The 15,115-nt window shown below is 35.2% G+C and overlaps 1 protein-coding gene across 3 annotated transcripts; it reads right to left on the bottom strand.

The window, feature by feature from the left end:
* Window positions 1–5,941: 5,941 nt before the first annotated feature.
* Window positions 5,942–14,660, bottom strand: CENPW (centromere protein W). Of its 3 annotated transcripts, none has more exons than XM_023230670.2 (3): window positions 14,004–14,660; window positions 8,194–8,307; window positions 5,942–6,082 (listed from the first exon to the last, which is right to left on the bottom strand). In XM_023230670.2, exons 1-3 carry the CDS (start codon window positions 14,172–14,174, stop codon window positions 6,056–6,058), a joined length of 312 nt encoding a protein of 103 aa, XP_023086438.1. In that variant the 5' UTR covers window positions 14,175–14,660; the 3' UTR covers window positions 5,942–6,055. The 3 variants fall into 3 exon arrangements, with proteins under 3 accessions (XP_023086438.1, XP_023086439.1, XP_023086440.1); XM_023230671.1 differs by having other exon boundaries at window positions 14,049–14,660; XM_023230672.2 differs by having other exon boundaries at window positions 5,944–6,082; window positions 8,194–8,267; window positions 14,049–14,660.
* Between the last annotated feature and the right edge of the window lie 455 nt (window positions 14,661–15,115).

The raw sequence follows: 15,115 nt of genomic DNA, 5'->3' as shown, positions 1-15,115 counted from the left end.
GTAGAAAGCTGAAACTGGATCCTTTCCTTACTCCTTATACGAAAATTAATTCAAGATGGATTAGAGACTTAAATGTTAGATCTAATACCATAAAAACCCTAGAAGAGAACCTAGGTAATACCATTCAGGACATAGGCATGGGCAAGGACTTCATGTCTAAAACACCAAAAGCAACGGCAACAAAAGCCAAAATTGACAAATGGGATCTAATTAAACTAAAGAGCTTCTGCACAGCAAAAGAAACTACCATCAGAGTGAACAGGCAACCTACAGAATGGGAGAAAACTTTTGCAATCTACTCATCTGACAAAGGGCTAATATCCAGAACCTACAAGAACTCAAACAAATTTACAAGAAAAAAACAAACAACCCCATCAAAAAGTGGGCAAAGGATATGAACAGACATTTCTCAAAAGAAGACATTCATAGAGCCAACAGACACACGAAAAAATGCTCGTCATCACTGGCCATCAGAGAAATGCAAATCAAAACCACAATGAGATACCATCTCACACCAGTTAGAATGGCAATCATTAAAAAGTCAGGAAACAACAGGTGCTGGAGAGGATGTAGAGAAATAGGAACACTTTTACACTGTTGGTGGGATTGTAAACTAGTTCAACCATTATGGAAAACAGTATGGCGATTCCTCAAGGATCTAGAACTAGTAGTACCATAGGACCCAGGCATCCCATTATGGGGTATATACCCAGAGGATTATAAATCACACTCCTATAAACACACAGGCACACGTATGTTCATTGTGGCACTATTCACAATAGCAAAGACTTGGAATCAACCCAAATGTCCATCTGTGACAGACTGGATTAAGAAAATGTGGCACATACACACCATGGAACACTATGCAGCCATAAAAAAGGATGAGTTTGTGTCCTTTGTAGGGACATGGATGCAGCTGGAAACCATCATTCTCAGCAAACTATCACAAGAACAGAAAACCAAACACCGCATGTTCTCACTCATAGGTGGGAACTGAACAATGAGATCACTTGGACTCGGGAATGGGAACATCACACACCGGGGCCTATTATGGGGAGGGGGAAGGGGGAGGGATTGCTTTTGGAGTTATACCTGATGTAAATGACTGGTTGATGGGTGCCGACAAGATGATGGGTGCAGCACACCAACATGGCACAAGTATACATATGTAACAAACCTGCACGTTATGTACATGTACCCTAGAACTTAAAGTATAATAATTAAAAAAAAAAAAAAAAGACAAATCCTAGGAAAATGAATCAAGTAAGAATGCTGGAAACCAGAAAGAAAAACCTTTAGCAACACATTTTTTTAAAAAGATCTATTACTCTCTATAAGCCTCATTAACTTCTAAAAAAAAAGTGAGAAGCCTGAAGACATAAAATGACATTTTTAACATGCTACAATAGGCAATCTAGACTTTCATATCTAATGAAAATATCTTTCAAGTTTAAAGTAAAATATTTCATCAGAAAAAAAAAAAAAAAAAAACAGGGAATGTACTACCAAGAAACAGTCCCTACAAGAAAATAGTAAAGAGTGTTCTTCAGATTGTTTAAAAAAAAAAAAAAAACCTAGATCCCATAGGGAAATATGAAATTGTTAAAGAAAAATGATCAGCAAAGAAAATGGTAAATGTGATAATATAAATATACACTTAGTAGTGACAGTACCAATCGATACTAGTAAGTAATACTACATTTGTGTCTATATGGTTCAACAAATGTAAAATTAAAATAATCAAAAGGCAGCAAGTAAATGGCATTAAAGCCTTTTAAGGTTCTAGAAATAGTCAACAGTGCAGATTATAATCTTTAGTAAAAGTTCATATAAATAGCAGATTGATAGAGGATATAACAAGTCAATGATGCATGTTATCATTCCTAGCATAAGAATATATAACTAGAGTAATAAAGGATAAAATGAATCATAAAAGTTAATTCAAAAGAAAATAAAAGCAAAAAGAAAAAGGTACTTAAAGCAGCTGGGTCACATACACCAGCAAATAGTAAAATGTATAATAGAAACCAAACGTAGCACTAATTATATTAAATGTAAATGGACTGCAAATTCCAATTACTAAGACTAACAGATAAGATGAAAACACAAAACCTGAATATACACTGATTATGAGACACACTTTAAAGAATGCAGGATGTTTGTAAGTATCATGATGGAAGATACATATCATACAAATGCTAACCAAACAAAACTCTTATAGCTAGTTGGAAATAGGAAATGCCAAGTCTCAGTAAGGTAGATTCCTTCAAAAAGGAAATACAAGCAACATGGATTAGAGATGATAATATCTCAAGAAAACAATGTAAATAGTTGTTTTATGTCAAATCTCTATCCCTCACTAAATCCAATCAGAAGAAGTGTCATACTTCAATGTAGCTAATATAAACAAAAAGTAGCCTCTGGAGTAGCAATCCCTCTTTTGCCAGTTTGGCTCAAGTAAAAGCAAAATACAGAGGATAGAACAAGAATTATCTAACAGGGGTCAGCAAACTTCTTTTGTAAAGGGGCAGATACTAAGTACTTTGGCTTGTAAGATAAACAGTACTTGCCGCAACAACTCAACACTACCCTAAGTTGTAGTACGAAAACAGCCACAGATAAGCAGCACATGTGTGCCTGTGTTCCAATAAAGCTTTATTTACAAAAATATTGCCAACCTGTGATCTAGAGCAGTTGTTCTCAAAAGCATGGCCCCTGGATGGCAACACTAGCATCACCTGGGTACCTGTTATTAAACTTATCTAGAGCCACAAGGTCCTATATTGATTGTCAAGATTAAAATACTGAGGAGGAAGAACTAAATATCTATATTAAGGTCTCATACCCATCTCATGTTCAGCAATTGAGACCTAAAATGAGGTTGAGGATTTTAAAGTAAAAATGAAACCCACAGTTGACATATAGATCACCCATAACCATGAAGTCAAAACTGAAGTCATCCTGATTTTCCCAAAAAGGAAAATATGTGGCCAAAAACAGTAGTTACTAAATGTACACATGGGGAAACTGAGGATCCAGTTAAATTACTTGTTCAAGGTATCACTGGCTCTCTTCAACATTCAGTTAATCTAACAAACACATCTTTCCCCACCTCTAATGAACTTCATATTCTACATTATCTTTTCTAACTCAAGTAGGGACATATGTAGCATATAAACACCCCAGACAATATAGAAAACAAGCCAATACATTTATCGTATCACTTTTACTATCCTCATTTTGACTTTGGTCAAGGAGGCTTTTGGCTGTGTGGTATCACACGGATACTATCACCTACTTCTACTGACTCTACCAACTTCCCTCATCTTACCCCACTTACATACACACACACACGCACACACACACACACACACACACAATCTCTCTCTTTCTTTCTCTCTCTCCCCTTTCCACTTTGCCTGTTTCAGGGACAAGGCAGTGGGATTAACTGCATAATTATGATGATCTATCACTATATAAAAGAAAAGATGGGGAAAACATCATTTAAAGAAAAAAAAAAAAGACATTACTTCTGAGCACATCAGTTCTAACCGCCCTAAAACCAAAATTCCCTAGTCCAGCTCTTAAAGGAAAAACAACATTTTGATATTAATTACATTTACAGAACTATTCAGCATTAACTACATATTCTAGTTGTGTGTTTTTTTCAAATTTTTCAAAAATGTAAATTTGACTTCTTGAGAAGTCCTATTTATCTATAACTATTTTTGTTCAGAATATAATTTTATGTTAAACATGTATACTTATATGACAAATAAGATTTAAATTTTTTCACATTAATGCTTTAAAAAATTACTAATTTAGTAACATATATTATATATATTACTATATTATGCTGAACTACGAATCCATGAGGCTTTCTGTACAAGACTGACCACACAGGTATTCTTTCCCTTAGATGTCATTAAAGTATAAAAATGTATAAGTCAATATACAGATGGCAAATAAGCATATGAAAATAAGTTCATCATCAGCTATTATGGACTAAATGTGTCCCCCAAAATTCTTATGTTGAAATCTAATTACCGGTGTGATGGTATTAGAAGGTACGACCTTTGGGAGGTAATTAGGTCATGAGAATAAAGTCCTAATAAATGAGATTAATGTCCTTTAAAAAGAGGCAGAGAGCTCTCTGGCCTTCTTTCCTCCATTTGAGGATAGAATGAGAAGTTAGCAGTCTGAAAATCAGAAGAGGATCCTCACCAGAACCTGACCATGCTGGCACCACGATCTCAGACTTTTGGCCCACCAACACGGTGAGAAAAAAATGTATGTTATCTATAAGCTATTCAGTGCATGGTATTTCCTATAGCAGCCTAAACTAAGACATCAGTCACCAGGAAAATGCAAATTAAAACCACAATTCTACATATTCTTGTCAGAACAGCTAAACTAAAAAATAGTAACATTACCAAATATTTGTGAGAATATTAAGAAAGTGGATTTCTCATATACTGCTAATGGAAATGTAAAATGGTACAGCCATCCTGGAAAATCATTTGGCCATTTCTTCTTAAAAAATTAAACCTGAGCCAACTGAGCACAGCAAGTTGCACCTGTGATTCCTGCTACTCAGGAGGCTAAAGCAGGAGGATAACTTGAGCCCAGGAGTTGGAGACTGCAATGAGTTATGATCACACCACTGCACTCCAGATTAAGTGACACAGCAAGATCTAGTCTCTTAAAAAAATAAAAATAAATAAAAACTAGGCCTATACTTACCATGAACTCAGAATAAAACTCCCAGGCATTTCTCCCAGGGAAATTAAAATTTATGTCCATATAAAATACTGCAGATAACCCTTCACAACAATTTGTAATAACCAAAACTGTAAGTAACCAAAATGCCCCTCAATTTAAGTGAATAGTTATGCAAACTGTGGTACTTCCATACTACAGAATACTACTCAGTAATAAAATGGAACAAACTACTGATACATGTAACAACTTAAGAAAAAAATCCAATGCCCAAAGGTCACTTCCTGTATGATTCCATTCATATGACATTCTCAAAATGACAAAAGTATAGACTATAGACGGAGAAGAGTTCATGGTTAAGAGGGTTTAGGAATGGTGCTAGGGTAAGACACATTTTAAACAAGGTGTAATTGTAAAAGGATAACACAAGGAGACCTTTTTGGTAATGAAACATTTCTAATTACAGTAGTGTTTAAACAAATCTACACCATAAAATGGTAACAGAACCACATGTACACTGTACCTATATGAAATTCCTGGTTTTGATATTATACTATAGTCACATAGGATGTAACCTTTGGGGAACTGGGTGTACTGTACATGGGACTTCTCTGTACTATCTTTGCAACTACATGTTGAAATCTATAATTATTTCTAAATAAAAAGTTAAAAGTAACAACTATTTGATGATACACAATAAACTTTCAAATTATCTTATTTAGGGGGAAAAATTATCTATTAAATCCATGAGACCTGAAGAAAATAAGTCATTTGCTCCATCATTTCTATTATTTTGGTTTTGGGAGGGAGAGAGGTTTTGAAAAACCTACCTGATGTTTATAATTGTCCAGTTGAGAAATTATAACATTACTACTGGCATAATGTAAAAGTAGATTGCTTTGCTTTGCAAAGACATTAAAAGTTAAAATATTGAAAGTGCACCTAGATTTGACTGCATTTGTCTTTCTTCAGAGATTAAATTCCATAGTTAACTGTGGCTAAATCTAAATATATAAACTTAATTCTAAGAAGTACATTTTCAAAGCATTTAATATAGTAAGATTTCATTTTTGATACATAAAATATTTGCAATAGCAGCAAAAGCAAACTGAACTAGAGGACATTTAAAATAAAAATAATAGTAATTCTCATAAAAGAGTTAAATAGTCCTACGCATTTACTTGAGATATTTCATGCCAGAAAAAGAATACGAACACACACATCACTTATAGCCAATATTTAATAATCCCAAATTGATGTGTAAAAAAGTCTTTATGATCTGTTACCGCCCCAAAGAAGGCATCATAATAACTTTCAAGAATATATTCTTTGACTTCTAACCTCTGCTCTTCTTTAGAATTACCTGTAAGAGGGGAAAAAATAAGATTAATATTATATCTATGAAAAACAAAACATCATTCTTTAACAAAAAGTTAAATAGTCCTGGGTGCATAATATGCAAGACTGACTTTATAAAACCCAATTTGGAAGATGATTAGGGAATCTTTTGTCTTATAGTCTTAGATTTCTCTAAAAAGAGTCTTATCTCAATGAATATGAAACATGCCTAGATTCTAAAAACCTGGCTTTATTAGTTACCGCTAGATGTTAATTTCTTCCACTGTAAATCAAAAGTGTTCAGATTAATGGTTTCGAACTTGAAATTTTTAGACAATTTAGTTATCTAAATTAGGAGTTACATAATACCAGTTAAGGAGTTAAACAATATTCTAAAACTCAAAAAGTCTATTATAAATCAGATATTTCACAACTATAAAGTAGGAAAAATCCACTGCAACATTAAATTTCTTATATTTGGACTGGAATTATAATCATTTGAGACTAAAAATGGTCATCTTATGCTGAACAATTTGTTAAGTAGATTATTTTTAAAATATATAGTCTGTGTGGTACAAATTTTTTTAAAAAGGAGATTTTTAGTTGTAAAAAGACTGACAGCATTAGTCAGAATATTTTTTTTAAAACTTATCTACGATTTTAAGTAAACAAACCTACAGTTTATTAATACAAATCCTAAATTTAAAAAAATACATGTATATTCTTCAATATCTGAAGCGTTGTTTTTCCTGCAGAAAAATATTTACATTGACTTTAACAGTCTAGAAATTTGTCGGAATGTTTATAATTGCAAGATAATTTAAAATCCCTAGAAAATGCCAAGACATGCACACTTCTAGACTTCCACAAGACCATCAAATAAATCTGTATCTAGGTTAGTACTTCTCTGTTCTACAAGATAATATCATGTGTACTTCAAAAGAAAGTTTGAATAGTCAAATGAATTTACAAAATGCTGAGTATATTATGTACTCAAATAAGCTTACAAAATACTAAACGGAGTTCAACAGGTTTCCTTACTGCTGTATTTCTCTCTTGGCCTTTCATAACTTTATATAACTATAGTTATATAAGACATTAGGATTATGAGAAACTTGATACAGGGTGCATGGGAACTCTATTTTTTGTGCCTTCTTATTTTAAAATAAATTTAAAATAAAAACGTCTACAAAAAGGTAGACTGTCAAAAATAAGTTTCTCTCCTCTATCATCCCCAGTCAACTGTGGTTGCCAGTTTCTTACATATTCTTATAGAAACAAGTTCTACGATAATACTGTGACTAATCAAGGAAGTACAGTATGCCAGGTTATCTACACTTATTTGACCACAGAAGTGTTTAAGGTAAGGCCTTGATTAACATCATTTGGAAATAACATTTTCAGGAACATATCTGGAAAATTGCGCCGTAGACAACATATTCTTAACATTACATAAAAATAACAGTAAAAAGCAATCATCTCTACTTGTATTTTTTTTTTTTTTTTCTTTTTTTTGAGACGCACTTTTGCTCTTGTTGCCCAGGCTAGGTTGCAATGGTGCCATCTTGGCACACTGCAACCTCTGCCAAAACAAAGTTAAAAGAAATCAAATAGTGATATGCTTTGGCTTTGTGTCCCCACCAAAATCTGATCTCGAATTGTAATCCCTTCATGTTGAGAAAGGGAGGTGATTGGATCATGGGGGCGGTTTTTCCCATGTTGTTCTTCTGATAGTGAGTGAATTCTCTTTCCTTCATAAATAACCCAGTCTTGGGTATTTCTTTATAGCAGTGTGAAAATGGACTAATACAATGAGGTAATTAGGATAATTTTAAACAATCAAGAAGAAAGTAAGTTTTGATGAATTTCAAGGTGATATATCTTCTCCGTCTACAGATTAGCAGTCTGTAGGAACATGAATGTTTCCTCTAAAGCAGTAGCCATTAATATTACCATTGGAAATCAATAATATACATATGGAGGTAATCTAACTCCTTAATTAAAATAATTAACTCATAAAAGGCCAAATATCAACTCAACAAAGCTGAGTAAGGTATACAAATCAGGGAGAGGTGATGAAACGAGTGATAATTTTGAAGTTTAATTCTTGCTCGAGAAAAGAAATCTGGATTTTACCTTTGCTGCAGCCAGTACATGCTCCTTGTTAATGACTCTACACTTACTCTCACAAGCATTTGTCCTGGACTCTTCTGCTAATCGATGAACAAACAGTAAGCAGTTCAGATGGACCTTTAAAACAGAAAATCCAAGTGGATTTTTAAGCTCAAATACTGATGCACTGAAATAATGATTTTTAAAAATTAATTATCTCAAAATGTATTGTTATACTATTTACCATTGTGATTAAGTAAATTAAGTCTATTTAAAATTACATAGAATTCAGTCCCTCTTAGATTCCCTACAGAGAGACTTGGTCACTGCAATACATAAAACAAGCTATGCAAGGCAGACCAAAGGCCATTTTGTAAAGCATCATTATATATCAAAATGTATGTAAGATTCACTTAGTAACAAATATTCCTGCTTCTGATTCCAAATGGATTTTAATTTATAACATAATTTAAAATTTCCAGAAATTTTTAAATCAAAACATACCAACAACTACATTTTAGGCTATTATACTACAATCTGAGGTCAAAGATTTTTAAACAGATATATTTAATTTGAAATATTTGTTTAAAAACATGTTAATAGTTGAAATTGTTTAAGTCTGCTAAATTGAAAAGTGTATGCACAAAGGTCAAGTTATTTGTCATCCAACAACTATCATAAAATAACCATACTTACTATTAATACTTTTCAAGCCTCTTTTAAAAATTTATTTAAAATAGGTAATATAAGCAGACTGAAAAATTTAAAAGTCAATAAAAGAACTATAGTTATGTAAGATATGAGAACTGTGGAAAGCTGGGTAAAGGATACATGGAAACTGTGTACTATTTTTGCACCTTCTTTTGAGTCTATAATTATTTTAAAAATATAAAACAACAAAGTTTATAAAAGGGTAGACTATCAAAAATAAGTCTATTCCCCATCTCATCCCCCAATCAACCATTGCTGACACTTTCCTGTACATTCTTACAGAAACAAGCTCTATATAAGCAAAACATATGTACTCATCATCAGATAATATATCAATATTATCTGATTACATATATGTATAAACAAATGCTGATATGTCATATAAAATAACATTTTGTTAAGTATTTTACTCAAAATCACCATCCAAAGCAACAAAAGTCCTAATCTACAAGCACATTATTTGGAGAAAAGTTAAAGTACATGTAATCCAAGCAGAAGACAATGTGAAGTGAGCTAAAGTTGTATCTCAGTCTCCAATCTAGGATCATATGTAGTACTCTTATTTATATTATTGGACGTATCTTCCCCATCCTTTACTTCTGCCAGGTACCTGAAGGCACTACCAACTTAGATCCAATTAGATAGTGTCTTTAACATGATTTATTTTGTTATTTACATCATGGCAAGAGATCTTTGCAGTTAGAAGAACAATTTATACACAATACTTAATATTCACTATCTTGTGTACTGAACACTCTCCCACAGTTCATCAAATGTTAAATAACTAGTAATATGGTATTTTAATGCTTTCTATAATGCAGAAATCTTTAATAGATTGTTATATAGGTGTTTAATAATGTTCTAGTGATATGTGGAGAAAACAGAGGTTTGGGAATTTAAACAAGATGAACAATCTATAAAAGGTGGATATTCTTTTGGTACATTTTTGATGCACTATCTTCTTTGATTCTCACAAGAGAAAAGCAAGGTAAAGCAACCCAATACCAATTATTTACATTATACTGTGCCAATTATTTTTTAAACTTTCAATGATAGCCCATTTATTTTGGTAGCAAAAACACCCCATAATATGGCACAATTTCATTTGTTAATCTATACTTTGTACTTCTAAAAGTAAACAGCTTCCAGATACCCTCAGCATAAATTCCAAATTCCTTAACACTAAATCCCACTTGACTGGGGTTCTAGTTTCACCTCTCACTGTTCTAAGCTTCCAGTTCTACACTAAGCCTTTTGAATTTGAGAATTCAAATGCAACCTTGCCTCTAGGCATCCTACTTGTTTATAGACTTCTCTGAAAAGTCCAGCTTCCCCCAATATGTAAGGTTATATTGATCCACAGCAATCTGAACTTCCTATCACTGCATAGACTACATCATGCTGTAATTTCTCACTTAGCTGTCTTCCTCAGTGTACTCTAAGGACACGAATTATGCCTAGCCTTTTCAACACTCTATCCCCAGTGTCCCTTAACACATTTTTTAATACATAGTAGGTAGCTAATAATTATTATTGCATGAAGACCCCACCACATCTCCCCAAATAAGGCAAAAAAAAATTTTTTTTTAAATCAGATTCTATTAAACCACACTGTCTTAAGACTTAATTCACTAACCTAGATGGAATACCCTTTCCTCTTCATGGTCATGAGCCGTGGATACTGTGATGGTTAATACTGAGTGTCAACTTGACTGAAGGATGAAAAGTATTGTTCCTGGGTGTGTCTGTAAGGGTGTTGCCAAAGGAAAATAATATTGGAGTCAGTGGACTGGGCAGACCCACCCTCAATCTGGATGGGCACCATCTAATCAGCTGCCAGCATGGCTAGAATAAAGCAGGCAGAAGAATGTGAAAGTACTTGACTTGCTGAGTCTTCCAGCCTTCATCTTTCTCTCATGCTGGATGCTTCCTGCCTTTGAACATCAGACTACAAGTTCTTCAGCTTTTGGACTCTTGGACTTACACCACTAATTTACCAGTGGCTCTAGGGCCTTCGGCCACAGAGTGAAGGCTGCATTGTCGGCTTCCCTACTTTTGAGGTTTTGGGACTGGGACTGGAACTGGCTTCCTTGCTCCTCAGCTTGCAGATGGCCTACTGTGGGACTTCACCTTGTGACTGTGTGAGTCAATACTCCTTAATAAACTCCACTTCATATATACATCTATCCTATTAGTTCTGTCCCTCTAGCGAACCCTAATACAGATACTGAGATAAATTAGTATTACTTTTTCAGATCTCACAAAAATTTTTTCAAGCAACCTATATCTGTCATGAAACAGTTAATTGAGTGGTGCTACTTCAATGCACTAAGGTTTATATTAAAATGGTCAGAACAAAAGTTAGTTTCAGGGTATTAGCTAGGCATTCTAACTTGAAAAAGGTAAGCTATTCCATCAATAAGTTACTTTTAAAAATCTGCTTGCTTAAAAATAAATCAAAGGAAATTTATAAAGAAATACTTATTGACAGTCTCAGTTGACAGAAAGACTGGGCCAGTCTGACTTCCTCCTCCCTTTGTCATAGCACTTTTGAATTTTACATGAACTATAAGCACCCAGATATTTGCAGAGCATTTCTTTACATGTAACATGTTAACTCTCTCCCTAGTATCATCCCTGGGGCTAAACAATCAAATAAGGCATAAAACAAACAAAATAACAAACAGCCAGTGAAGAATGATAAAATAACACAAAGAAATTATAAATAAAATGCTAGAAATAACATCAATCCACATAGAGTTGCATTTACAAAATTAATTGTAGACTCAGAATGTTGAAGCCATTATGCAAAACACCAGGAATACAAAAATTTCCAAATTCAAGCTCCCAGACTAGTAGGATAATAAAACCCATAAAGAAAAAGGCAAATGTGTGACAACAGATGATGGAGAAGGATAAGATTGATCCTTTCTAAGGACATTAAGGAAAGCTTCACTGAAGTAACATACAAACTGGATTTTGAAAAAATTATAGGTTGCCAAGTAGAGAGAAGACTTCTTCAAGCAGAAGAAACATCATGTACAAATGCAGCATAAAAGTAGATTAATTTTGTGTTAAAGATAATGGGAGACAAAGAAGGAGCTACTCATTCTCCTCAAGAAGCTGCATACCACACTAGGAGGCATCAACATATGAAACTCCTGGACAACAGTGTTAAGAGTCCCAACAGCTCAACTGTATGATGTATACTCTTACTGTTGTCCAAGTTCAGAAAAAAGAACTGATCAAAACTAACTGCCTTAACTATAGAAAACTTTGTGGATGATGTGGGATGCAAGTGAATTACACTTCTACATAATCTCATTTGATTTTACCTTAGGTCTTTTCATGATTCTAGCTTTTCTTTACAAAGGCTGCTCCCTTTAATTTTAAGGTTCCTCTCACTTAATCTTGGAATAACTTTCAGGTGTAGTTTAATGCTAACTCATTGAACTTTCTGCTAACTCATTGAACTGGATAAGATTATGAAGTGTCAAAGGTGAGCAGAAAGCTATAAACCATGCCATATACAAGACAGTGAAGGGGAACTGTTTAATGAAAGCCAAAGACGACGAGCATACTACCTGGGAAAAGCTAGTGACCAAAAGTACATTCTATACCCCATCAATGCAACCGCTTGAAATTTCAACTCACCCACTTTCCCATGCCACCTGGATCCCACCGCACTATGGAGCTCCTCTGTCCATGGGTTCTTCGGAGGAAGAAAGGGGTAGATGTGGGAGGATGCTAACTACTTGAGAAATTTCAACTAAGCAATTTGCACCAGCTGGTAGTCTCCTGGATATCTTTGATCAGGTACATTTCCTCTCCCTCCACTTAGAAGCCCCAGTGAAAGCTCCATAATACACTATGTAAAAATGTTTTGCAAGTGAATTTCATTTTAATTCCGTTCATTTGTGCCACCTCTATCACCAGCATGGGGTAGTTAATTGGGGTCGAAGCACAAGACAGCCTGTATTGCCTCTTCTTACAGGATTTAAGAAAGTAACAAAAAAGAAGTACAGGAGATAGAAGTAATACTTTTCTAGGGGAAAATCTGTTTTTGTTGTGTTTTGGCTTCAGAGACCAAATAAGGAGAAAAGTGGCGACAATTCTATAGCAGTTTAGCAAAAAGGAAGAAACAGATAGGGTAGCAGTGGAGAACTCCGGGAAGTAAAAGAGTAAAGAGGAGGTAGAAAAACCAATGTCGTTTAAGAACCGCTAGGATGATGCATTCCTAAGACTATTCATGCAGTATGCTCTTATTACCCACAATTCTGTACCTTGATCTCCTGGAAATTATGTGTCCATTTGTAATGGCTCCTTTACTCAAAAAGCCAAGGACAAGATACCGAACATGCCTCCTGTGGTTGGCGTTCCTTGTGCCAGAGGAATATATATTCCAAGCATTCAACACACAAACTGAATTTATTTCAAGACAGAAACATTATTATACAGTGGGTTGATTGTGGCTTATTAGGAGAATATTATGCTTCAGGTATTATGAGTCAGATAAGCAGGCTTTAGTAGTCTAGCTTAAAAACTGACTAGGTGTTCTATTATTTGTCTAGCAAAATGAATTAACAGTTGAGAGCATTCTTCCTACAAATAAACTTTCCCATCAGGGTCCTTTAGTAAGCACCCTAACCTAGAGGAAATAGGGCAACATGTTTGGTTAAATGCGTAAATAGAGACGGAGGGAGGCAAGGGAGGAAGGCAAGAAGGGAGGCCCTTAAAAGGCATGTGAGCAATGGCTTTTACAATAGCTAAATAAAAATGGCAGAGACTGAATTCCAAAATCTATTTTTTAAAGGGTGAATCTTTCATACCCTTTGCAAGTACATTAATCACGGTGCCCTACTGTGTTCCTAAACAGCAATATTTAAAAACTGTAAGCAGTAACTGTACGTTAAGCTCACGTGACTAAGAGCTTCCCTTTAAGAAGATCCAGATATTTACGTTTCGACGCGGCCCGGTACAACTGAGCGCCAGGGATATGAACTGATATGCCAGGGTAGGGCATACGTATCCTGTCCTTGTTGGAACTGCCTTAAACATGGGCCTGAAAGAGTTATAAATTGGCTCGGGGCAGAAAAACAAAGGCTGGAGGTTATTGCCCTTACCTCTCCCGTGCCCCATTCCCAGCCCGAGAAGGGATGGAATCTCACCAGTAAGTCACCACTTTTCTCCAGACGAAGTTGAGGCTTCTGTCGCTTGAAGACTCGCTTTAGAAAGCCACGGGGAGCCTTCCGCTTTATCTGCTTCTTCTGGGAGACTGTGGTCGACAGCGCCATCCTCTCTGTCAAGTACCAGCTGCCTCAGCTTCCGAGGTGCTCTCTGTATCGCACACAAGCTCCGGGGACACTGGGCCAGTGATAACAATCCGGTACCTCTTAACGCTTCTTCAGGCAGAGAAACCCAGGTCAGAACTTTCGAATCCGCCGCCAACGGAACGCGCCCGTCGCTCAGTAGTGACGTCAACCCTGAGCAAGCCCCGCCCCCGGAGGCGCCTGGCTGTAGATGGAAAACGCCCACGGTGGGCGGGTCCCGGGAATACCTGACGTCATTAAGAGTCTGCGTCCTCCTTTCATCACATTCTGTATTATAACTTTTGCTCTGTGGAACTATTTCTGCTAGGTTCCCTAGAGATGACTGGAAGTTGTGGAGAGAGAGATTGGTAAGCCAAGGCAGTTCTTCAAGCACTCACTCTATTCTGTCCCTAATACCAATGAACAGAAGTTTGTGACGTTTTATCAGGATTCCTAAAGCACTAATGCAATGCCTTCCGAGCAAGGAATGCATGATTTTCAGATACTAACAGTTAAGAATTTTACACTTCTCCATAATTTCATTTGATCTTACCTTAGGTCTTTTCATGATTCTAGCTTTTCTTTACAAATGCTGCTCCCTTTAATTTTAAGGTTCCTCTCACTTAACCTTGCAACAACTTTCAGGTGTAGTTTAATGCTAACTTATTGAACTTTTTGTTACTTCTTCAAGCTATTAATTTATCTATCATCTGCTACTATAGAAGTATTAATAGTTATCAAACCTTAATGTGAATCAAAATCACCTAGGGGACTTGTTAAACTACTCTTTGGAGGGCCCGGCTCCCAGAGTTTCTCATTCACTAGATCTAGGGGGTACTCAAAAATTTGCAATTCTAAAAAGTCAGGGACATTGGCATTTGCTAGTCTACGGACCAATCTTTGAGATCCGCTGTGATTTTAATTAT

The sequence above is a fragment of the Piliocolobus tephrosceles genome, chromosome 5, assembly GCF_002776525.5.
Source record: "Piliocolobus tephrosceles isolate RC106 chromosome 5, ASM277652v3, whole genome shotgun sequence".
Lineage (NCBI taxonomy): Eukaryota > Metazoa > Chordata > Mammalia > Primates > Cercopithecidae > Piliocolobus > Piliocolobus tephrosceles.
Note: the sequence above shows the minus strand (reverse complement) of the source record. Positions and strands in the feature narration are given on the sequence as shown.

Coding starts and splice junctions, on each gene's coding strand:
- CENPW (XM_023230670.2), bottom strand. CDS start 14,174: ATGGCGCTGTCGACCACAGTCTCCCAGAAGAAGCAGATAAAGCGGAAG. Junction 8,308..14,003: donor GGGAATGGGGCACGGGAGAG/GTAAGGGCAATA, acceptor TCTGTTTTAAAG/GTCCATCTGAACTGCTTACT. Junction 6,083..8,193: donor ATGTACTGGCTGCAGCAAAG/GTAAAATCCAGA, acceptor CCCCTCTTACAG/GTAATTCTAAAGAAGAGCAG.